The sequence below is a fragment of the Brassica napus genome, chromosome A9 (assembly GCF_020379485.1).
Source record: "Brassica napus cultivar Da-Ae chromosome A9, Da-Ae, whole genome shotgun sequence".
NCBI lineage: Eukaryota > Viridiplantae > Streptophyta > Magnoliopsida > Brassicales > Brassicaceae > Brassica > Brassica napus.
In genome coordinates, this window is record NC_063442.1 from 8,377,574 (window position 1) to 8,403,388 (window position 25,815).

Here is a 25,815-nt window from a genome sequence, read left to right on the forward strand (position 1 = left end):
TAGTAACGGAATCAGTAGATATCTACTTCCTCGCACGGATCTACAATCTTTGAAGGATTCAATCCCTAGTTCGCTCAATGTCAACGTAATGAAACTAGTTATCAAGATTTAGAGAAAGGTTTCAGAATTACTCCCCTGAGAACCTCGAGACTTTCAAGATCACCCGATAACAGTATCGGTTCGACCTAATCTCCGTTAGCGCGACCTCGATCGATGGCCTTGATCTATCTCTGTAAGAACTCGGCGATCTTTCCTCCGGTGAGTTCCCAGGACCTCGAATCTGGAACCGACTCCTTGTATCGCTGATGCGTAACCTACGCTCTGATACCACTTGTAGCCGATACTAATCGATTCACTCGTTCGCCTGATTTGATTCGATCTCTCTCTCTCTCTCGTTTGATCTCTGTCGCTCTCTCTCACTCACTCGTTTGTTTGTTAAAGAAGAAAAGCAAAGACACAAGCGAATTATAGAGTTCCGCGAATCTCTCTGGGTACTTCTCTCTTCAGGATCTTCTTTCCTGGAATTCACTATATGATCGACAGATCGTTTTTTTGAGTACAAGTCAACTCTCAACAACCTGAGAGTGACCATATATAACAGATCAGCTCGTCACTCCTCTCCAGGAGCTAACTACTCTTCTTGGGCTTCATCAATATCTCGTAGGCCCATTAGTCTTTTCCATTATGTCGATCCGCAACTGTTCGGCCCAGTTCGTGTGACTGATATAGCCGTTGCGTTCCTTGAGCTTCACGCAATGAACCACAAATTCTCACAAGTCCAATACACAAAATAGGAAAAAATCATGTGTAAATAAAATTTTCTTGTTCAAAGGTAGACCGGTTTAAAATTTGTTAAAAATTGATAAGGTAATAAGATAATAATTTTTTTAGAAAATCTTACGTAAATATAAAGTCTCATTAAAAATATAAAACATATTTCATAAGTACAATACTGTTTGTTTTATATTTCAAAACGAATTATCTTTATATTTTTTAACACTTAATATATTTTGATTAGATTTAGTCACATTTAAATTCTATAAAATATATTTTATATATACCAAATAATACAATAAAATAAAATTATTGTATTCAAAAATTAATTTCTATACACTAAATTAAATATTTTTCTTATAATTGAAAAAAATATATTTTAAAATAAAAATATCTAGAACATGAATTTTTTTGTAAATTAATAATTTTATAAATTAATAAAATATCATAGTCCCAAAATTATTAATTTATAAAAAAAGTATGATTAATGTAATTATTTTATTTATTTTATTAATATAAAAATTAATTTCTATACACTAAATTAAATATTTTTTATATTTGAAAAAAACATATTTTAAAATAAAAATATCTAAAACATGAAACTTTTTGTAAATTAATAACTCTATAAATTAATAAAATATCATAGTCCCTTTATAAAAAAAATATGATTAATGTAATTATTTTATTTATTTTATTAATATAAAACTAAAAAATGAAAATGATACACAAATTGTTATCAAAACTTTATTATTCAATATCATTAATTTTAATATTTTATTTTAAGTTATATTAGATAATTTAAAGAAATAGTGAGAATTTATTTTTAGATTACTAATTAATTTTGTGGTTAGTTCAATGAAAGATATAAATTTTAAAATAGACTAAATAATGAATGACATGTACTGTAATTATTATTATTATAGTAATTTTAATTTATTTTTCTAATGACTAAAAATTATTCTGGTGATGTCATATTAGTATATAGCTTACATTATAATTCTTCTTAATTAATATATAAGAGATATATCATTAATAATAAAAGTTATAAGCAAGATTCATGAGAAATAAATACGCCAAAAAGATAGTAAACCATACATTAGATAGAAAACGTTGGCCACAATAGACATGGTAGAAGACATTACATTCTGATGAAAGCCTTCTCGAATTGTGTCCACTTCTGCTCCAGTGTACCCGCATACCCCACAGACATTCGTATAAGGCCAGGAGAGATACCTGCGGCTGCTTTCTGAGAGGGGTCGAGCTCGCTGCTGGTGCTGCTACCGGAGCAAGACATGAGAGTTTCGTAGTAACCCAAACTGACGGCCATGAGTCCGAACTGGGTGGCGTTTTGGAGATACGTCATGAGCTTGTTGGCTCTTTCCTCCGTCTCCATGTCAATTGACAACAACCCTCCGTATCCGTACTCTCGGTTCACCATTTCTGTAGCCACCTTGTGCTGCGGGTGGTCCGTGAGGCCCGGGTATATAACTTTCATCCCCAGCTCCCTCATTCTTTCTGCATACACTTGGGCCCTGCGGCTGTGCTCTTTCATGCGAAGGCCCAAGTGAGGGATTCGCTCAGAGAGCTCAAAGGCCACCTTGGCGTTCATGGTAGGACCCAGCAGCATCAGAGACCCGCCACGCAGATCCATCATCCCTTTCACCAGCTTCTCGCTCCCACACACGGCCCCTGCTTATTAGGCCACGCCAAAAACACGTGTACGGTTACTTTATGCATCGCTCCCTCACGTGAAAGAGATGCTAAATACGTATCTTGCGACAAAACTAAGTCACGTTACCTGCGATGATGTCGGCCCCACCACTAATGAACTTGGAGATACTGTGAACCACCACATCTGCTCCAAACTTGGCCGGAGACAGCACCATGGGGGTAAAGGTATTGTCCACCACCACCGCCACGCCCTTCTCGTGTGCTATACGGCTCAACTCAGGTGTGTCGGCCACAGTCAACGTCGGGTTGGCCATCGACTCAAAATATAGGACTTGTGTTCTACCGTCGACGATCGCGTCTGCCACCGCGCCATGGTCCGTTATGTCCACGAAGGACGTGGTTATGTTGCAGGTCCGTGGCAAGAAATGAGAGAGCAAAGCGTGTGTTCCTCCGTAGAGCGTCTTTGAAGCCACCACGTGTCCCCCACTGCTGCATAGTTGCAGCAGCACCGACGAAATCGCCGCCATACCTGACGTCAGTATCAAAATAATTAAAGATTTGCCTCCCTTTTTAGTTTTAATTAAAAGTTATAAACATTAAAAATTGTAGTTCTACCAAAGCTAAGGTTCCGTATCAAACTCAACTAGGTTCCATGATCTAAATAAATATTATAATATAATTCTTCTTTTAATGTATAGTTACCGCTTGAGGTACAATAGGCGGCTTGGGTGCCTTCGAGAGCAGCCATCTGACGGCTGAGGTTGAGCACGGTGGGGTTGAAGTGTCGGCTATATACGAAGAAGTCATTTTCCGGTCCAAGTTCTCCGGCGAACATCCGCCTCATGGTGTCGGGTTCCATGACCGTAAAGGTGGCGGAGGCCTCGATGGACATGTTCACTCCGCCGTGCTCCCCGAATTCGTGGCGGATGCTTGCCAGAGCCACAGCGGGGTCAGCTTCACATGCCATCAGTGAAGATTTCTTTGCAACGGTCGAGTCTCCGTCTTCGTCATCGCGGTCGTTTCGTTTCTTCCCGGAGGTTGTGAGGAGATGTTGGGTGTTGAGGATATGGGCCATAGTGATTTTTTTTTTTTTTTTGATTATAAAGGGACTCTGTTTGGAAATGGGAAATACAAATAATTTTGGTGTTAACATAAGGCGAGGAGAGGGTTCTATATATAGGAGTAGTGTTGACGATATCTTTTTTATTACTGATATCAAATATTCAAGGTTCTATATATAGAATTAGTGTTGACCATATCTTTTTATTACTGATATCAAATATTCAAGGTTCTATATATAGAATTAGTGTTGACCATATCTTTTTATTACTGATATCAAATATTCAAAGTAAGACGATCTTCAATCCAATCATATTTTATCCCTCTATGTTTTTTTTCTAAAATAAAAGAACTCTGTTATAAAAATATCCAATGCATATTTATCTTAGAGAAAATACAGAAGAATATTATTTTTTACCTCTATTTTCAAAGTAAAAGTAGCATTTTCTATATATTCCTATATAATAGATAAATTCTATAGAAATATAAAACTGGATCAAATCTACTTTTATAATAGAGATTCTTTATTTTAGAAAAATATTTTAAAAATAAAAATGGGTTGAAAATGATCTAGATACAGCCTTAATGATAGAGTATTTAAGAGCATTTGCATTGGTAGTTTTTAAAAAAAAAAATTCATCAAAATAATAATAATAGACAAATAAAAATTAGAAGAGGGAGAAAAAAGAGATTTTTAACAATAATTTATCGGTTGAAAAATTCTTATTGATAACATTTTCCACCATTAAATTGTAATAACGTAATTAAACTATTATAAATATTAATATATTAATAAAATTAATATGAAAACTTACCAATACTAATATTTTAAAAGTATAAAAACAAAATTTAATATTTTTATATTGAGTGGATATCTCAAAAGCTTAAGAATCCATGCAATAGTATGTTAAAAGAGGGGGAAATGGCCTATTTCAGACTGAACTTCTTGTGTCGTGCGTATTCCATCACGAACTTGGCTACAGTGCTGATTTCATTATGAACTCGTTATAAATTTAAAATCACTATACCAACTTCTAAAATCGTGTGTAAATTAATGTTGACTATAACGATGGTTAGTCTACCGTTTAAGCTGGTGACTGGATTGATGACATGTCAATTCTAATTAAAACGACGTCGTTTGCAAAATATTGTAAAATTAAAAATTTGTGTTTCAGGTGACTCGAACCTGCGCCAATAACGCCAACATAATACTCTCAACCACTGGACCACATCATCTTACTTGTACGCCATCATAAACATTCTTATATATATATATATATATATATATATATATATAATTTACACGGATCTTAAAAATTAAAAACGCAACAAGCAAGGTTCGAACTCGGGCAAAGGTACTAAACTCATGAACACTTAAACCACTTGACTAAAGCGACTTTTTGAAAATATGGAAACATAATTAAATATTAACATTGTTATCGTCTCCTTCTCCAAAATTGTGTTCGAACGTAAGTGGGGCTTAGGGTTTTCAGAACGAATCGAAGTTAAATCTCAGAGAAACAACCTTACTTTACAAACTGAAGTCTTTGAGAAGGAAGAATGAGGTAATTGAGTTTATTTAGGGTTTAGTTCAATCCGATTAAAAACTAAAAGTTTTGCGTTTTTGATTCAGTTGATTGAAAAGATTTTTGGTTTTAATAAATTTTTGAAAGTGGATTGCAGCTACTTAGGTGACGTAGCATTCAGTGTGTACCATGGTGGGTATTGGGTGAAGCTGTATAATGGAGAATTCACATATTTTGGTGGGGAGATGAAAAGTATTGAAAGCAAACCCGAAGAAATATTTATTAGGTTGTCAAATGAGTTTAGTGATGGGTTGTCTGGACAGAATTTGTGGTATAAGATGCCTTTTGAAGACTTGAAGGAACGGAAGAGTTTTTGCATTGGGGATGAGAGTTTTGAGAAAATGTGTGAAGCAGCTAGATGGGTTAAGTTTGTTGATTTGTTTTTAGTTAACCCAAGTGAGCATCCAGATGATATTGATGGTCCGGAGCCGTGTGAATCAGAGGTTAGAGTTGAAAGGAATACACTGAATTTTGTTGATGAAGATGAGAATTTTGACTATCACAACACACCTCCTAACTCTGATGGTGAAGAAGAGGACAATGTTTACAGATGGAAACGAGGCAGTGGGTAGCTGAAGCTTAGACAAGTTTTTGACACTTTAGAAGACTTTAAAGAGGTATTAGTGGAATATGTGCTAAAGGAAGGAAGGAATATTGAGTTCTGTCGTTGGGGGAAAGATAAATCTGCAGCAAAGTGTGAGATAGAGAAAGAAAACTGTCCATGGTTTATACACTGCTCTTATGAAGAACATGTTGGAAAGTGGATGGTGAAGGTTTTTGAAGATAAACACAGTTGTGTGAAGGATGGATATTGTAAGATGTTGAAATCTCCTGTGATTACAAAGCTGTTTCTGAATGACTGGAGGACTGATCCTGAGATTAAACCGAAGGCTATTCAGAATGAAATTCTAAAAAATTTCAATTTGATCGTATCTCCAAACAAGATTAAAAAGGCTAAGGCAAAAGCCTTGGAGATCATTGCAAAAGACCACGAGGAACAATTTTCTAGGCTTAAAGATTACCGCTTAGAACTCTTAAGGTAAATTTCAGTTTATGCTTCTTTTTTTATATGTCTTAGAACTCCTAAGATTTTCTTCATTTTAACCAATTGTTTGTGGATTTTTGCAAAAGTCAAATCATGAATCAACTGTCCTGCTAGATACGTTTGACAATGATGATGGGACAGAAACATTCCACAGATTCTATGTCTGCTTTGAAGTGATCAAAAGACTATGGAAAACTTGGTGTCGTCCTATTTTTGGTCTAGATGGATGTTTTCTAAAGTCTACACGCAAAGGACAATTATTAGCTGCTGTTGGAAGAGATGCTAATAATGGAATGTATCCAATAGCGTGGGCGGTTGTTGATGTAGAAAATGAACCCAATTGGTGCTGGTTCATACAAAATCTGAAGGCAGACTTGAATCTTCAAAATGGTCGTGGTTTTACTTTGATCTCTGATAGGCAAAAGGTATGTAGTATTTATATTTTTTTTGAGATATATAGTATCATTCTGATTATAAACATATTTTCATTTTCAGGGTTTGCTGAATGCAGTTGAGAAGGAGCTACCTATGGTAGAACACCGGATGTGTGCTCGCCACATCTACGCAAACTTGAAAAAGGCTTTTCCTCGCCAAAGTGAGATGAAGACCCTGTTTTGGCGAGTAGCTGAAAGTTATACCATACCTGAGTACCAGAAAAACTTGGAAGCTGTTCAGAAATATGATATGCGTATCTTTGAAGCTATAATGGAGAAGAATCCAAAGAATTGTAGCTTGGCTTTTTGTGGACCAACTGCTTCCTGCATAGATGTTCACAACAACATTTCAGAGTCATTCAACAATGCCATCGATCCTGCAAGGTATACACCAATGGTTGAGATGTTAGAGGTAATAAGAAGAAGTGCCATGGTGAGGATTGATTTGAGAAAGCTGAAAGCACGACAACATAAAAGTAGATTCACTACTCGGGCTACACAGTTCATAGAATTAGAGCAAGAAAAGATTAAGTTCTGCAAGATGTATCCAGGATCAGATGGAAGATGTGAAGTAAGAGAGTGTAATACAAGCTTCAGTTTGAACATGAGGATGAGGACTTGTTCTTGTCGGAGATGGGAAATGAGTGGACTTCCATGTCGTCATGCATTACGCGTGATTGCAGATAAGAAGCTCAACTACGAAGACTACACCTCTAGCTGGTACTCTAACTCACAGCAGCAACAAATATTTAGTGACTCGATACGTCCAGTTACCGGTATGCAGTTTTGGCAGAAACTTGGTTGTGTTGTTAAGCCACCTGCTGGTCTTATTGAAGAGGTAGAAAATAGGAAAGGAAGGAAACCGAAGCCAAAGAGAAAGAAAGGACAGAATGAGTCTCCTAAAAAGAAGGTTAGCAGAGAGAAAAGGATAATGCATTGTGGGTGTTGTGGTATTGCTGGACACAATGCGAAGAATTGTAAGAATTTTGGGGTGCCAAAGTTCTTGAAACCAAGAAAGAGGATGAGTTCAAACACTGGAGAAGATGGTTATGAGTCCACAAACACAAACGGAGGAGATACGTCGGATTTTGGAGATGGACCAAGTCAATCGACACAATACTAAGTTGTTATAAGGTTATTAATATGTTTTATAGCATTTGATTTTTGGTTTTTAGCATGAACTAAGTTAAGCTCTTTATGGTGGTTTTTTTATGGCAGATGGGTCAGCTGTAGATGACAAGCATGTATGTTTTGGTCAGTGGTGATGGATATCTAAGAATGAAAAATGGTTTGGAGTTTTTAAAGAAGCATGAAGAGGAAGAATTTTTTGTTTTGTTTTTGGGATATGTAGTGCTTTTGGAACTTGTTTGATGTTTAACGTTTTGGAGGTTGTTTGATGTTTAACGCTTGATGTTTTTAATTAATCGAATGTTATTTTTCTACCTGAAACAGATTGTCATTCTCTTGTTATTAATGTTCAAAGTTCGAATCTGGCTTGCTTGGTTTTCTTGTTTATAAAATCCGGATAATTAGTTATATATATAAGTGTTTGTATTACCTAACAACGAATGTGAAGTGGTCAAGTGGTTAGAGGCTTTTAAATAATACGTAGGGCCTGGGTTCGAATCCCCTGAAATACATATTTTTAGTTTATGTATTTATTTGTAATTATATTTGTGTTTTTTTTTGTAATTCTATTCATCAAAATAAAATGTATTTTGTAAATTTTGACCCAATGAAATAAAATCCACCTTACCGATTAACGTTTTGACGATAACCTTTTTATTTATCTAAATTTTTAATTATATATATAATTAATGGTTACATGAACGATTTTAGTTGGTATATTAGATGGATTAAGTTTTTAGGCGAGAGTTTTGACCCGCAGAAAACATAATATTATTTTAATTTAAATATTTACAGAATTGTCATTTTCAGTTTTATTTCTCATTTTAACGTTTAGTTTTTGAATTTGTATCTATAAATAGAAGGGGAGAATATATTTTATGTTATCAAATATTATCAAAGTTTAATCCTACTAAATATAATTTTCAATATTCTTAACGTTTAGTTTTTGATCTGTTAATTGTCACCTATACAGTCATTGTAAATTTAATTTGATATATTTTTTTACTAAATAACCTATGTTATTTTAAATAAATCTGAAATATTTAAGAATGATCAAACAATTTGTATTACTATATTTGTATCAAAGTAGGATAATTTATTTATTTAAGTCATCTCACTTAATTTTAGTTTTATGTTTAAAGTTATAAAATTTAAATAAGATAGTTCTTTTTTATTTGCTCTTCTTATTAGTAAAAACTTTGGCCAAAACTCATATATGATAATTTTTATTCAAAATATATTTATAAATATTTTTTGTTAGGTATTGAATTACAATATTGAAACTGACATTTATATGAATTCCGATTTATCCAAGGTTGATAGTTAGTAATTGGGTGGTTAGTTATTAAGTTTTTGAACTATGCGTTGAAAACAAACAGTTTTTTTGGTTAAATAAAAAAATGTGAATGTTTCTATGCATTGGTTAATTTAATTTATAGCAAAATCCTACTTTTTGATGCGTGTATGTTTTGAATATATTGATTAAAATACTAAATATATTGATAATATATTATTTGGAGTAATGTAAATGAAACAAATATATTGAAAAACAAAATCTTAAGATTAATATTTGATGTATTAGACATACTTGATTTCCTTATATATTAGTTTAATATAGTAAAAGAATTTTTTAATATATTTGTTGATATATCCAAATTTATTTAGTTTTTGTATTGAATATTTCAGATTGTAATTTTAGAACTTAAATATCAATCAAAACCTGTTCGAATGACTTTTGTTATTTAGACCTCATTTTCAAAATTTTCACGAAAAGAATAGTTGTCTACTTATAGTAGTCCGTATATAAAATTTTTAAGACGATATACTTATAGGTAATAGGAGATAGACCTTATATTATAATATTGCAGTTCTAATAATAATCTATGAAAATTTAAGCCTTCTATAAAAAAACATAATACGAAATCTTCCAAATGTCCACAATGTCTGATATACTTTGTTTTTAACAGTGTTGATATTGATATATAGCACGTGAATTAATGGTAGAAGTCAACCTATTATAATTTCTTGCTCTGATATATCTATTATCTGTTCCTTTAATATAGGGTTAGTGGGTTAGTTTACAAAAACAAATATAAGGTTAGTGGGTTACGGATATATTATTTGCTTAAAACTAATATGTATGTCCACTTATCTAAAGAAAATAAATAATTGGACATAACATTTATCAATAGGTCATGTTACTGTTTTAATTGAATACTAGATTTTGACCCGCGCTTTGATAGCGCGGGATTATTTTTTGAAAAATTCCAAATTTATTTGATATGAATTTGTATTTTAATTGTATCTACACTTAGATATTACAAATGAAACATTATATTCAATGTTTTGAAATCTGACCCGACCCGTAGTTAAATTGCTAAATTCGGTGGTTCATATCTAATCCTTTTTAGTTTTCAAAAAAAAAACTGTTATTTAAAAATTCTACAAAACCCGTAACAACCGCTAAAACCCGAGATCTGGTTGAACTGATAGATGACCCAATATATAATCCGGTTTAATTTATTATTATATTTAGAGTATTGTAATATATATTCCTGAACGTTCAGATGAATAGTGAATATATTATGAAATTGATATTCCAATTTTAATACAATTTTAGTCTAAATAAAATTCCATCTTGTTAATGGATTAATATTTGAGTGGATGCGTATTAAAAATAAATTCCATCTTGTTAATGTATTACATGTGTGTTTGAGTAACCCGTAAAAAATATATTCATTAAACTATCAATAGTAACATGTTTCATCATATAATTACTATTAATATTTATTTTATAATATATATTTTAATACTCTAACTATAAGAATTATATTTTTATGTATTTGGTGAGGGTTTTGAACAATTTGTTTTTTTTTGGCATTTGGATTAATATATAGTTGTATATATACGAATGAATAGATATTATTTATTACATTAATAACTAAAATATAATTGATAAGTTATTTGAATTTCGAATTAATATAAATTAAATTTATTAGTTTAAAAAATAAGATTAGTTAGTTAGTTCCTTAATTTTAGGTATGATGTATATTTAACAATTAAATTAGATATGAGTAGAAATAATAGTAAATATAATTAAATGTAATGGTCCAATCTAGACTATTTGTAAGTAGATAAAAATTGCTTCTGTTTTAATAGTATTGATATATGTAATGGATGTATGAATATGATACCGACCACGCACGTTTTCATATTTAAGGATTACAAAATAATTAGGAAACTCCAAGATATATTGTAGTATCATTTGTAGTTGGGAAATTGACGTCGAGCTTTTAAAATATAATTTGATGAGACTTTTTGTCAAAAGGAGATACTCTTTCCTTGTCGCTTCAGGATTAGCGTCGCACATATTATTTACTGTGTTCATTTTCGGAGTCAACTTCTCGCGTGCCCCAAATGTGACAATGCCAAATCTCTTATGGGCTCCTAGAGTCTTCTATACCCCTATTTCATAATTCTTTTTTTGATCAAAATCCAAACTCCCAAATCAAATCATTCCCGGTTATCAAAACTAAACCCTAATCCCCCCCTATGGATTAGTGAACCCATGGGCAAATATTTAAATTCTATAACTTTCAAATTCAGAAAAAAATATTTTAAAATCGTTTTTAATCATATTTTGATGATTTTTTTCTAAAATATGGAAAACAACGTTTTTGGATTTTTGAAATATTTTTATCAAATTCTATAAATCAAATAAAAAATATTAGCGTTTCCATTTTAATTTTATGATTTTTCGTTTGATATATAAAATTAAAAGAACAAAAGGGTCCTTTTGAGATTGTGTTATGAGATATAGGAGTATGACAGGATTTGTCTCTCATTTTTGTCATAGTAATATTTTGTTTAGTTAACCTGAGGTATCCTCCATGGTATTCTACACTAGTGGCGGAGCCAGCTTGACATGAGCGGGGTCAATTGACCCATGTGACTTTTGACAAATTGAATTTTTATGCTTATATAAGTCACATTTAATAGATAATTTGGTATTATGACCCTCATGATCTAAGTCTAAACACTTTCTATGCACCTAGTCAATAAACATTTCTGTTTGATCATTTACTTGTGGTAATATTATTGACCCTCTTGAAAATCATTTCTGACTTCTGACTCCGCCACTGTTCTACACCTATGTAAATCTCTAAGGAGAAGTGAGCTTACAGATGATTTTTTTTTGTATCAGATGGACGGTAAGCAATGAGTTCATATATGCATAATATATGTGGAGTTAGCAATTTCACATTAGAATGGAATTGTTCTCTAGCCTATATCAACATAACAATTCTACTAAGAGCAGCTGCAACGCTGGTCCTTACAAAAAAATCCTTAGCAACAAATTATTTTTATAATATGTGGGGACCAAAAAAATTAGGAATCTGTGCCATAATTGTGTCTTGGAGTCCGTAGGTAAGGATCATTTCTTTGCTAGGTTTGTCACTGTGCGCGGGTCCCATGGCCGGGTGGAAACCTGCGATTGGTCCTTTTTTTCTTTTTTTTTTTTTTTTAACTGAAAAAAAAAATAAAATAATATAAAAGATTTACCTAGGTTATGGAGCCATGAGTAACACGGTTGTGGATGCCCTAATATAGTTAAGTCTACTAATATACATTTTCTTATAATTGAAAATATTTAATATATACTTTCAGGGTCATTTATCAAACATTTTTATATGATAAATATTTATAAATTGATGTGATCTCTATCTGATGATGTTGGCTACCTTTATCTTTCTAATCATAGATCAAGTTAAACGCCATCTTAAAACAAAAGTAGAAATTAATAATCACGAATCTTATGATGGGCTACTTTCACAATTTTCTTATCTATTTGCTAGCATGTAGTAATTCATCGACGAAAACACGATGTCAAATGGTGATTTTATTGGAAATAGGACTGGGAATTTTATCCGTAAATTTTGATTTGATTCGTTATTCGTTTTGATTCGATCCGAAAAATTCGGATATCCGTAAATCTTCGAATCAAAGCAAATACAAAAGATCAATATTCGTTAAAAACAAAGCAAATCACAAATATTAAAAAAAATTAGACTCGGATATCCGATCCGCTCTAACTTTTATACAAATAGATATATATATCTGCAATTAAATATAGAAATTTAAATGGGAATTTTATATAATTATTATTTGTACATATAATTTTATTTATAAAGTTACTTATAAAAATATTAAATTAAGAAGAAATATAAGATCTTCATAAAAATTTCAAATATCTAAAATTTTATGTTTTATACAAGAATTAAATAATTTTAAAATTTATGAAAATATAGTTTCACTAATCTTTACTTTTTATTTTATATTATATAAAATATATTTTTTTAAACAATATGGTATATTTTTTTATATTTTGTGTGTATTGAACAAAGTGGATGTGATATCCGTAAATATCTGTAAATTTCTGAATATTTAGTTGTTCAAAGCAAAGAAATCAAAAGATTAGACACAAAAGTGGATATGTACTCGAAGAAAATACAATATACATAAAGTGAAGTTGTCATATTCAAACTCGTGATAGTACTGATTAGATAAGCGTTAGGTGAGTGGAACATTCAGACTCATCTTCTCTTTCTGTTTTTGTCTTGTATTTTACTAATTTCTCACCTCAATATTTACGGTATTCCCTTTTACCTTTTTTTTCTTTTGTAAAAGAAGCAATACAAACTAAATTTCTTTAATAAATGAACTTATTTCTTACTTAGTTCAATACTCTAAGGAACAAAAATTTAACGCTGGATTATTTTAGTTAACCTTGTCTGAAAAAAATTCTAAACATTAAAAACTAGAGAAACAAAACTAGAAAATAGATACACTATTACAAAGCCAAAGTAAGCAACACATCTTGCATATATTGATAGAAACACACAAAAGAATAACCAAAAACTTTGACATATTTAAAATAAATTGACAATAAAAAACAAATGAACACAAACAAAACAAATCAATCAAGTCAGTGTCGGAGCTATAGAAGCGGTTTGAAGCTACAAAATACTTTTTTCTTCTCTCTTGTCGACTTACTCCAACTAATTATGTTAACCATTTTAATACATAAATTTTCAATTTGTGTCCACTTAACACTGCCAAATTGTCTCTCTGGGTGCATTCAGCTAATGGGTTTCTGCACATTTGAATCGTGCGTAGGAATCTGCTGCCATCTATAATGAAAATGAGATCGCATTACATTCCAGAGGAAGCCAGAAGCACCATCATGAAAATTTTCCGCATCCCACTCAACATCTTTGTCTACCTTGTCTTGTACAATGTGAGTTTTCGAGTTCTCATTACATCCCTAGTGTCGTGAACTTGCAAACATTTTTTTGTAGATCTTTGCTCGGCCTTTAGCGTATCTAGAGTATATTCTCGTTTATAGTGTTACATATTGCTTAAGATACTAATGCTCCGCCTTGTATCTTGAGTATATTTTCGTTTACAGTGTTACTTATCGCTTAGATACTTAAGCTCGGCCTTAGAGTATAGTGTGGTTTATATTATTACCTATAGCTTCGATACTGTACCATTATAAAAGCTATCCATTCAATATGGATTCAAGGATAGTATAGCCGTTAGGTACAACTAAAAGTTATCTATTCAATTTCCATCATATGGATTCATTATTTGGATGCAAACTAGTACCAGAAAGATGTACTTAACAAGCTTTTTTTGTTTTTTTGTATATGCATGCTAAAAATATGTATGCTTTTCCAATGACCGTGATGTTTGGGATGTGCTCTGTATTCCTTTTTGTGGCCTCTATATTGCAGAGGAGGTTGATGAATGTAGCCGAGATCCACAAGTCAAGTAAGTGTTCTAACACTACTCACGAAACAGTTTAATGGGAAGTAAAAGCCATGTGGTACACACGCTTTCATTGGGTTCATAGAAAGTAATTAGCGGACTTGGGAATATTCAATAGAGGAAATAATATTGGCGTTACATGTCGTGAACATGTTTGATCTTATCATCTTGGGGATCATCTGGTGATTCTAGTGTATCTTATTTACCATTGCAGGATCACCAGAGTGGTCAGCAGCTAAGGAGATGACCTCGGAAGCTGACCCTCTAAACCCATAATGACATAAAAAAGATCTCAGGCGGCTTCTTTCACTTAACGATTTTCTACTTGTCTTAGTACGTTGAGTCATGAAGCCTTTCCACTCAAACCCCATAATATCTTGTTAGTTTTTTTTTTTGGATCAAAATATCTCGTTAGCTATATTTGGATTTTGTGCTTTCACCAGATGTAGCCGACACAAAAAAAACATGTGCAACTTTCAATCAGCTTATTTGGGATTCTTGTTTCAACTTTTATTTGTGCTTTGGAAAAAAAAAATTTAGAAGCTGATACTGGTCCTCAACCTAGAAACGGTTTTGGTGGTTGAAAAGGAAGTCCAATATTTCTACGTTTACAAGAAAAACAAACACAAAATGATAGAAATTGCAACGCGAGGGAGTAGTCGTAAACTTGATAAATAATACTCCCTCCGTTTCAAAATAGATGACATTTAAGAGAGTTTTTGATGTTTCAAAATAGATGATGTTTTCTTATATCAATGCACCTTTTTACTTTATCAAAAACTGTGTAACCAATGATATTTTGTTGTTTGTTTTGTGATTGGTTGAATAACTTTTAATTTATATTTTAATGATATTTTTAATATAAAAAAATAAGTTTGTTAACAGTCGTTCACAATCTTAAAACTTCAAACAGAGGGGGAGTATAATGGTGGCCATGTGAACAATACAACACAAGCAGACACTAGAGAAAAATGAATTTTGATTGGATGCGACATGTCCACTTGAGGCCATGTGCCCCAATACTCCAGTCAGGGGTACAACCGCCATTCCCTTACTCCTTGACTTCCACCAATTTATATGAGCTAAGCTTTTCAGAGACAAAACTCACTCACCAATCAAGACAGAGAGAGAGAGATGGGAATGATGAGTTTGAGCAGCGTTATGGTTTTGGTGATGATACTATTAGTGCAAGTGTCGTCGACGCAGTACAAAGTTGGGGACTTGGACTCATGGGGTATCCCGACCGATGCTAAAGTCTACTCGAAATGGCCCAAATCTCACTCTTTCAAGATCGGTGACTCCCTCTGTAAGTAAAAAAAAAGTATTCAATTCAATTCATGAATTTATTATTAAACAAGATATCTAAACTCATTAATCTGAAACAGTGTTCTTGTACCCACCAAGCGAAGATTCAATGATTCAAGTGACAGCTTCCAACTTCAAGAGCTGCAACACCAAAGATCCGATCCTGTACATGAACGACGGCAACTCTCTCTTCAACCTCACCCAAAACGGAACCTTTTACTTCACCAGCGGACATCCTGGCCACTGTCAAAAGTACCAGAAGCTCATTGTCTCCGTCGGCACTTACTCCGCCGAAGCAGACGCCTTGTCTCCCTCCTCTTCTTCTGCCGATGCCGACGCTCCTTCTTACCAAAACGCATTTGGATCGATCCCGCTCTCTCAGAAATCTTCGTCTTCATCGCTGCTATTCTCCACTGTCGTTGCTTCGCTGGCCTGCGCTGTCGTCGTCGTCGGTGCTCTCATGTGAAAATGGCAATTATTGAATTTTTTATTAATTTTGTTCTGTCCAAAAAGCAAACAGTGATTGGCTCTTTATTCGGATATTTTATTATTTCTTAAATCATTTATTATTATTATCCCATATATATTAAAGGAGAATCATTTTTAAAACTTACTGACGTGGTTTCACGAGAAGCTTTTATTTAGTAAAACGGTTAGGTGTCACGCAGAGAACGTTTCTCACCAAAACAGTGAATTTAATGCGTTCACACTAACATTCCTTTAAAAGAACTTCATACCATCTACACTTTTCTCGACGAACACTTTTACGTAATAACCTTCAGCTTCAAATTCGATTAGTTGATTTATCAATCCTTTCATTATAATCATAGCATCAATAAAGCTTCCTTATTCCTCTATACGTTTCTTTTAAAAACGGTAACCCATCTGATCTATCGTCATTAAGTCGACAGATCCGTAGAAACGACAAAGCAATGAAACTTTAGTACGATGCCATGTATCAATTAAAAAGCCATTTTTCTTCGTACCTGCCTTCATGCATTTAGCAGAGCACTCACGTTCTTGAGAACCGCCCCTCATTGCCGAAAGAGGACGTTGAGAATCTATTTCTAGATAAATGTGTCGTATTGTGTTTTGATACTGCTCGATGGGGTGATCTCTGTTTCGATGAGATTGAATCACTATTAATCGTCTCGGCTTAGTGTATTAGTCTTCTCGATCAAGCAATATAAGCATGCGAATGCCACCACCTTTGCCACCATGAGAGGTATGCATTAGACGATTTTGAAGATGGGAAGAAACTTCTAGAAACGAACCACCAGCAAGTTTCACGTGCTGGTCGCATCTGGAACAACCTTTACAATTTTGATGGTCGAATAACCTTCAATTTCTTTTATTATGCAACTATGTTTTCTGAATTTAAAGGAACTATACTTTTTTTTATTTCACATAGTTATTGTTTTGCTTATAATATGTTATTGATCCACCTTTTTTCAATTTTATTTGTTAAATCCCTAACTCCGTAACTACTACAACGTGATAGGCGAAATATAAAAAAAAATATTTTTCAAAGCTTCTTTTCAAACTTGCAAACACCATATATCAAATTTTAATATTAGTCCACCCATTATAAAAAGTCTCTCTCTTCATCCATGATAACAATCATATCTTTAGTTCTATCGCTTAAAATATACTTAATGTTATACATAATTATAATATATAATTTTAACATTAATAAAGACATCTTATCCCGCGCTTTGCGCGGGTTACTATCTAGTTATTATTATCTCGGAATCTCCATTTCTAGTCAGTTCGATTTTTTTAAAAATTTCATAAACGAGTAATGTATTGGCTTCCAAATCTTGGTGTATTAACACAAACACAAGTACACTCCATGTGCACGACGGTCGTGAGCTTGCAAAAGCAACGGAGAATGAATCAAGGCGACAAAGCAGAGTATATAAGAGAAATAGAAAACTTTAAGAGTTTGATTGGAAGAACATTTGCATGATAATTATGTTTTTTATTATTTAATCAGCTATTTATAAAAAAAACATTTAGAATATTTAAGCACTTTCCAAATACACATGCTTTCATACGAAGTGTTTGGTAGAACATTTGTATTTAGAATATTAAAAAATTAAAATAATTTAATATCATTTATTTATTTGATCTAATAATATCATAGACTTATATTATTTTTTAAAAATGAAAATAAAATTATTCCATATTAAAAATATAATTAAATATAATTCATTATTTTAAAAAATATAAAAGTTAATATACAATATATATTAGAGATATAATATATCTATATTTTCCAAAAATAAACAAATTATATATCATATACTCGTTTTTATATATAAGCATCAACTCGTCTACCAATCATTTTGTTCATTACATTTGTGAAATATACTACTTCTATAGCATAATTCTACTGTTTTTTCATCAGTTCTACCAATCTAAAGATATGAATGTACCTCATTATTGTAATGTCATTGAAGCCTAGTAGAAAGAGGGGTGAGATAAACACTGGGAAATGGGTGTGAGATCATCTTCTTTGTGGGTGTACTTAGTTACTATGTTCTAGATCATCGGGTGAGTGGCGTGAGGTTGGTGAAAAAGGTGAGTGAGGTGAACACTTAAAGAACTTGTTACTTATTTGTTATTTCTCCGAGAAATACCAAGGTTTTGTTAATAACCTTGGAACTTGTATTATCGTGTGTTCTTACTTTCTTGCATTCAAACACGTATATCAATCAACACAAGCTAAAGAATGGGCTAGTTGATGCAAGTAATCTAAGCTTATAAACACTACAAGCCACTTCTGTCTCTATAGCATCCAGCCTCATGAGACAGTGGAACAAGTGGTTATACTGTGACTTGATCACATCCAGCTCCGTTTTCAGATCTCATGAGTGTTCGTTTGGCCATCAAAGACTCTTCTGACTTAATGAATGGAACATATTTCTATAAATGAAAAGTTGATCCATTAGAAAATTCTACTATATGGGAGATGTATGTTTTCCTTTTTTTTGGTCATCTTTGAATTGATCTTAATCACCAAAGGTACAAGAGTTCAAGATACACAACCATCCCATTCTATACTAGGATAGAGTGATTCCCAAAAAGAAACTAAACAAAAGCCTTAGAAAACCCGAACAAGACCCGGAGCCACAAACTGGACAGCCCCTAGAAGCTATAGAGCTACAACAATACCATAAACTTAAAGAAACTATCTTCACATAGCATCGTTCCATCAATGAGAACAAAACAAAATTGCCATTGAAACTGAAGACCATGTAAGCCATCCACATTAGCATTCTAAGGAGTGGAATTTAGCACCAGAACCAGCAAGCGGCTTCAAAAGAGATCCAAACTTTGCCATCATACCCCAAGAAACCAGAAGAAAAGCAACACAACCCCTGAGAAAGTAGAGAACCCCTTCCTCGAACCGGTGCCACTACGTAGATGTATGTTTTCCTAAAAAGAGTTCATTTATAATGATGCACTTTAGACATATTAAAGACAACAACAAAAAACCTCCTTTGAATAACAGTAATCTATTTTCTGATTTAATTATTACCCACTAAAATGGGAGCCCTGGACCTGGTTCGCTTTTAATACACCTAAATACTCTTTCATGGCTTGGCTTGCAATACTCAACAGACTTGCAACAGAGACATGATTCAACAATGGAACACTCAACACCCCAACACGTGTGTGTTATGCAATGATCCGATGGAGTCAAGAGATCTTCTTTTCTTCGTATGCAAATTTTCAGAGGAGGTTTGGAAAGGTTTAACCCATAAGCTGTTAGCTACGTGCTATACCTGCCAATGAGACCAAATTATATCACTGCTGCTTAATCAAAATAGAGACAAAACAAAGCCTTTTATTGTGAGATATATGTTCCAAGTAACTTTGTAAGCTATATGGAAGGAACACAATTAACATAAGCATGGAGAAGGACCAATGACACCAGGATATGTAATCAAAATGGTGGATAAGAACGTTGGCAACAGGCTCTCTTCCATTCGTGATAAGGTGCACATATGTGGTTTATCATGTTAGTTCAGAACGAGATAATTTTAATCCTGATTTTACAAAAAAAATTATATACCAATGTAACATAAAGAGTAAAACAACTTTTTTGTTTGAATTAATTTAATATTTTTTTTAAAAAAAAATGACCTTTTTTTTTTGGTATATCTTTTGTGTCTTAATCGCACATTCAATACTTTAATGGGTATTTTTGGAATGTCTTACGGAGGAATTACGGGACTTTGCATTACATGAATTACACACACACAATCGCAGTAAAGCCCAAAATCCTTCATGTAAATGATTCTAACAACGAACGCTTTAGGATTGGTGGAACTAAACTATATATCAACAGATTTCGATTCCGTTCACCAATCCAAAAGAATCAGGTTTAACCAATCAACAGATAATAATAATTGAGTCCTATAAGTCATGTTTGGTGGTCAAAGGAGTGTGGTGGGTTTTGTTGTTGAAAGAGGTGAACAAGTGAGTAGAAGAGTTGACGCCTAGTTATGTGTGGCTTTGCCTCGACGATCAAGTGTGCCCATATCCTTCCCTGTCTCGTTACCATGACTCCTTTCAAAATGTTCAAACCTAGACCTCTCACCACATGTGCAATCTCAAGAAACTCATCCCCATTTTCCTGGCACACCATCTCTATCTGCATTTGTCCTTGCGGCTTCAAATCCTCCACGATGATCGGACATACCACTGACTCATCATCCCCCACTTCCAACGCCCACGTTCTCTCTTTCTCCTTCACCAGCTGCCACATACGTTGCCAATTTAATCATCATCAAAAGAACAAAAATATATATTTGTTTTACTCCTCCCTTTTGGAGTGAAGACTATGTTTCTTTACTTGATATAATGAAGGTTTGCCCAAAAAAAAAAAAAAAACAAATAGTAGATTTGTTTCATCATTTTAAGAGACTCACCTTAGGCTGGTATGGTTGTTTGAGTTTGTCAGCGTACTTGGCGATGCTTTGCATGAACACCATGTGTCTTATCGTCAGATCAAGCAGTGTATCAATGCTACACTGTTCACAAACAAGAAAGATTCAAAATAAAATTTGTGATGATCTCAATGCTAATCTCTAATCATTTAGTTAATTAAGATGTGTGTTTTACCTTAGCTCCATTTGGAATCATCCCTCGTAGCTCCTTGATACGGTCTTGTATCATCTGCCTGTCTTTAGGCCTCGGCTTCCTGCTTTCTCCTGCCTTTGCTCTTTTCTTCTTCTTCTTCACTCCTTCTTCTTGAGGTTTCTTCCAATTCCCTGCCATGTCTTCATCAATCCACATGGGAGGATTAAGAGGTGTTAGTGTCTCCGCTTGAGTCATGAAGAAGCTTGAGCTTGTTGAGTTGTCAAGTTTCCGTCTTTTGCTCTGATTCAGGCCAGAATAAGAATCTTCTTGTTGCACATTTGTGAGACAACTAGTGCTGTTGCTAAGCCTAGTGCTTATGAGCTCAGAGAATAACTGTCCTTTCTGCGGACAATCATAGGAATGGATCCCCAAAAGATCCTTGTCGTTTCCTTGGATCACCATGGAGCATTCCTGTTCTTGGGAATCATCATCAGCCAGCAGCTGGTAAAGATCGTCCAAAGAGTAAGAGTTGAGAATGTCGAACACAGAATCATCATCTTCATTAATGTCTGAAGAAGAAGGGTTTGGGGATGCTTCAAAGGCTGGTTTATCGAAGAGCAAAGAAGGGGGATTATTATCTTCTTCGGTGAAGATGTCATCGAAGCTGAGTTCTTGAAAATATTCAGGGACAAGCTCACAGTCTACCAGTGGTACTAGAGACTCAAACAAAGTATCAAGATCTACCGACTGATCCTTTACTTTCAAAGAATGCTTCTCCTGCAGAGCTCTTTCTGTTTCTTCCAACATCTCTCGGCTCTCAACAATCTCAACATAGAGATACATGCAAAAAACACTAATTTAGTCCTTTGACTTCCAGAGCAAGCAATATAAATTTCATTGGAAAACATTTTGTTATTTTTATATGCAAAACCTTTTGAGTAGACCCTAATTGAACAACGCCGCTTGATCCTATTGGAATGATTGCGATACTCTGTAAATTTACCATCCATATATAAGAATCTGATTTTAAATACATCATATGAACCCTATTAACTTTGAAACAAATTAAAAATTTACCGTAAAGCCAGAGATAAACTGATTCTGAAACTCATGCTCACACTGCAGAAGAACATTCAAACATCCTTATTCTTCATAATATTTGGACATAAGAGAATCAAACATAAATGTGAAGAAGGTGAACAAAACCTGAACAAGTGTGTCTGAGAACAGCCATTGGTAGTTACCGGTTAAAGCAGCTTCCCCCACGATGCTGGAGTAATTAAAGAGAGAAGACTAATGAAGATACATAAATATATTAATATCCATTGAATGAATATTTGAGCTTCTTACCCTTGGCCTAAGACATGAGTCTTAAGAATCATATCATCAACGAGTGTGGCTGATTGTTCATCATTGTGTGTTTCTTCAACTCTCAGTAACCTGAAAATGAAATCATAATTTTCCATCCAAGAAAATTAATTCACAGTAACATCTCAAAGTATGCAAAAATGAACCTAAGGCAAATCAATGAGATAAAAATGGAAAGAAAAAAACTAGTTTTATGGAAATCTAATTCAAGAAAGAAGCATGCAAAAGAGGGAGAAGTTACATGGGATTAATGGGGTCAGAGCGCCAATAGACAGCATAAGACCATCCATAGCTGAAACATAGACTCTTCAATATCTGTTTAACCTCCATATCCATCATCACCAAACTTAAGAAAGGCTCACAAAGTTTTTATGAAACTTGAGCTGAGAAGACCCCGTAAATTATTTTTGTAAGACCTCGAACTTTTACAAAAAGTAGAAAACTTTTGTCTTCTCCAGAAACCAAACTTCAAAGATAAAAGCGGGGAAACAGAGAAGAAGAAATGTCTTTTTATGGTTTTCTTTAACCTGCAGAAAAATAACTAACACAGAGATAATTCCTTTGCTTTTTGTTCAAGCAATTAAAAAGGGGAGTTTAAAGCTTCTGTCCTTCTATATATAAGCAAATGTCTGTCATTCGAACGGAAGTGGAAGAACTTTTTTTGTCTGAGAAGTTGCAGGACTTTAATAAAACAATAATACTAGTATTATCTAATTATATAAAGAATTGTTGGAGTCTCTCCCGCATTGTCCACATGGAAAGTCGATGCCTGACAAGCCGACACGTGTCCTAAACGCATCGTTTCATTTATTCTCTACGTTTGTGGGCTTTGTCGCGTGTTGAGTGTTTGGGCCGTGAAGTGTGAAGATGTGTCGGGCCCATAGAGTATCTGTCGTCTCTATTCCTGATACGCAGAGAAGAAACGAGGTCCTCTTCCCTCTTTGTGCGACGGCGACTATGTTGTTTCCTCTTTCTCTTACCTTCTGAAACGGTTTGAGTAAAGATTTCGTGTTTAATCTCATTGATTCCCCATCTTCAATGCTCTTTTTCGATCTCAAAGTCGTCGATTTCAGTATAAATAAGTGTTGAGTATTCGTCTCCTTCATCTCATCTTAGCTTCGTATCTCATACAGAAAGATTGTGATATGGCTAATTCTAGGGTTTTCTTCTCCAATCTGAAGTCCGGCAACTGCTCCTCCGTTGTCGAGGCTAAGCTTCTGCGGTTTTGGGAGGCTAGGCTTCTGCTTTTTTGGGTCGATATGCTTCGTGTCTCTTTTGTTTCGTCATGAAAAGCAAGTACTCTCTCTCTCTCTCTTTTTTTTGATTCATACACTCTTATAATGGTTTGAATCTCTTGCAGGAGTTTCAAGGAGTGTCCTCATCCAGATGATAAGCAGAGAACCAACTTAGCAGAGAATAGGGTTTGGCTCCAAGACAAATAAAGTTCTGGTTCCAGAACAGAAGAACTCAGCTTAAGGTTATGTGTCTTAATATCTCTCTCTTTTGTTTGTTTAAAACTTTGTCTGAATAAGATTTGTTCATACTGTATCTGTAGGCGCAACATGAGAGACCATATAACAATGCACTAAAGGCAGAGAAGGACAAGTCGATGTGAGAACATAGCCATTAGAGAAGCACTCAAGCATGCTATATTCAAAGCACACAAGCATGCAAGGACCCAAATCACTCAAGAGAAAGGAAGGAGCGTTAAGCAGATCAGAGCAGTGAGCAAGCAACGAAACACTAGAGACAGAGGAACATCATCATCTCCACCTGCAAGATCGCAGGTGTAAAGACACCAGTGAGAAATTCTACTTCAGTGAGAGGGTCAACTTCGGGAAGAGCATCATCTCCTCCAGAAAAAATCCACAAAGCCCAAGAGAAACATATTAAAGACGGTTGGATCCAGATCGATAGCTGCAAGGGGGAAGAAAGGTTCAGAAAGAACAGGTAAGAAACTAAGTGTTGTTGGGTTCAGAGGTCGGTCTTCTGCGGCTAGACCCTCCTCTTAATTACATGCTGTTTGACTTGAGGTTGAGGAAAGTTAAAAGTCCGTAGATTATGGTCGGATTATGATTGAATGTGTGTTAAAGAAGAATCATCTTGAGAAACCATAACATGTTCTTTCTTCTACGAATTTCATATCGATAGAAGAAATTCTCTTTTGCCTTGACAGAAACTCAAATCAGTAAAGTCAGTCTGTATATGACATTGACATCAATGGCGGTTGTATCATATTCGTTTTGGGTGGTAGAATGGTTTTTATACAAATTGAGTTATGGCGTGGGACATGTCTTTCAAAATTAACTAATGTTCTGATGTGAATAACATTTCTTAAACGGAATTTAATTACTGAAACTATAACCTCATCCATATTTAAATCCTCCACTATGTTTAAAGCTACTGTGAGTGACTCCTTCTCACATTAATGTTATTATGTATCTTAGGTTCCTTTTCCAAGTTATACTAACGTACAACTTTGAATGAATAAACAAGTTGGAAAAGCTATTGAGACAAAAGGAAATTCTTCACAGATGGTGTGCGTACTTGCTCAGAATTGTGTTATTAACTGATAAAACAGAGTGTCAATCAAGTGTTTGTTTATAGGTTGATTGTTATGTTGGTTTTTGACCAATCATTGATTTGTTGTTATTTTTAAGGGGAAGGTCCAAGAGAAGATGAGGAATCTGACATGAATGGGACTATGAAACCAAAAGTTGTGTCCAGACGCTAGGAGGGCTCACGCACAATGTATCTGCAGTATGTTTCCAGCCGGAGCTTCCAATAATACCCACAGGTTTTGAGGATGGCACTGTTCGCATTTGGCACCCTATGACGTAAGAGTGTTACGTACGAGTGTTTTATTTAAAACTTTTATTCTGTCAATAAACATAGCAGTGTTGTTGTTTTTTTGGTATTTAACTTAACTACGCCTTGAATACATGAGACTCTTTCTTATATTCATTATCACAGTTGGTTTGTTTTCTCCATTTTGTCTTTTGATTTGTTATTTCTACTTTCATATTTTCAGGCTAGAGAACACACTGAATTAATATGCTCTTGAGTTTGCGCCATTGGTTACATAAATGGTTTGCGCCAGTTTGTTTCTGAATTTATGCTTCCGCATTTTACGTTTCTGATTTGTTCTTAGTTTCCTTCTGAAATCGACGATTTGGAGAGCTAATAGCGCTTAGAATTGCTAAGAGATGTTGATGGATCAGTGTTATATAATACAAGACCATGAAAAACAAATATGTTTTCGTTTTACAGGGTTGACATCGTGATGCATGGTATTTCTGTGTTTATTAGTCCTGGTAGTAATAGTAATAGCTGCGTCTATATGATACATTCTTTTCGAGACATAATATATATATGATTTCCCACACACTATCATCAATAAGAAAAACAAAATTAAAGCCAACACAACTTTCACTGCAAACAAAAAGGTCAAAGCGTTTCCCTACCCATCAGAACAAAACATAGAAAAGGGTGAAGATCACATAATCTGTACCAACATAACAAA

At 34.0% G+C, this 25,815-nt stretch overlaps 4 protein-coding genes and 1 long non-coding RNA gene across 5 annotated transcripts; 3 read left to right on the forward strand and 2 right to left on the reverse strand.

Moving 5' to 3' along the window:
* Positions 1-1,781: 1,781 nt before the first annotated feature.
* On the reverse strand, positions 1,782-3,619 carry LOC106366448 (methionine gamma-lyase). Its single transcript, XM_013806049.3, has 3 exons — positions 3,148-3,619; positions 2,573-2,974; positions 1,782-2,463 (listed from the first exon to the last, which is right to left on the reverse strand). Exons 1-3 carry the CDS (start codon positions 3,596-3,598, stop codon positions 1,913-1,915), a joined length of 1,404 nt encoding a protein of 467 aa, XP_013661503.2. The 5' UTR covers positions 3,599-3,619; the 3' UTR covers positions 1,782-1,912.
* A 1,268-nt stretch (positions 3,620-4,887) lies between these two features.
* Positions 4,888-8,066, forward strand: LOC125577821. The gene is made up of 4 exons (XM_048739731.1): positions 4,888-5,069; positions 5,188-6,560; positions 6,631-7,703; positions 7,788-8,066. Exons 2-3 carry the CDS (start codon positions 6,429-6,431, stop codon positions 7,690-7,692), a joined length of 1,194 nt encoding a protein of 397 aa, XP_048595688.1. The 5' UTR covers positions 4,888-5,069; positions 5,188-6,428; the 3' UTR covers positions 7,693-7,703; positions 7,788-8,066.
* Positions 8,067-15,601: 7,535 nt separating this feature from the next.
* On the forward strand, positions 15,602-16,408 carry LOC125577822 (mavicyanin-like). Its single transcript, XM_048739732.1, has 2 exons — positions 15,602-15,834; positions 15,914-16,408. The coding sequence occupies exons 1-2, from the start codon at positions 15,663-15,665 to the stop codon at positions 16,297-16,299; spliced, it is 558 nt and encodes a 185-aa protein (XP_048595689.1). The 5' UTR covers positions 15,602-15,662; the 3' UTR covers positions 16,300-16,408.
* A 3,651-nt stretch (positions 16,409-20,059) lies between these two features.
* On the reverse strand, positions 20,060-22,964 carry LOC106366450 (transcription factor bHLH157-like). The gene is made up of 8 exons (XM_013806050.3): positions 22,534-22,964; positions 22,275-22,364; positions 22,131-22,194; positions 22,002-22,043; positions 21,856-21,915; positions 20,967-21,749; positions 20,774-20,875; positions 20,060-20,601 (listed from the first exon to the last, which is right to left on the reverse strand). Exons 1-8 carry the CDS (start codon positions 22,629-22,631, stop codon positions 20,266-20,268), a joined length of 1,575 nt encoding a protein of 524 aa, XP_013661504.2. The 5' UTR covers positions 22,632-22,964; the 3' UTR covers positions 20,060-20,265.
* A 245-nt stretch (positions 22,965-23,209) lies between these two features.
* On the forward strand, positions 23,210-25,280 carry LOC125577823. Its single transcript, XR_007316210.1, has 5 exons — positions 23,210-23,351; positions 23,452-23,588; positions 23,653-23,769; positions 23,848-24,242; positions 24,953-25,280. It is a non-coding gene; the product is annotated as an uncharacterized LOC125577823 (long non-coding RNA).
* Positions 25,281-25,815: the final 535 nt, after the last annotated feature.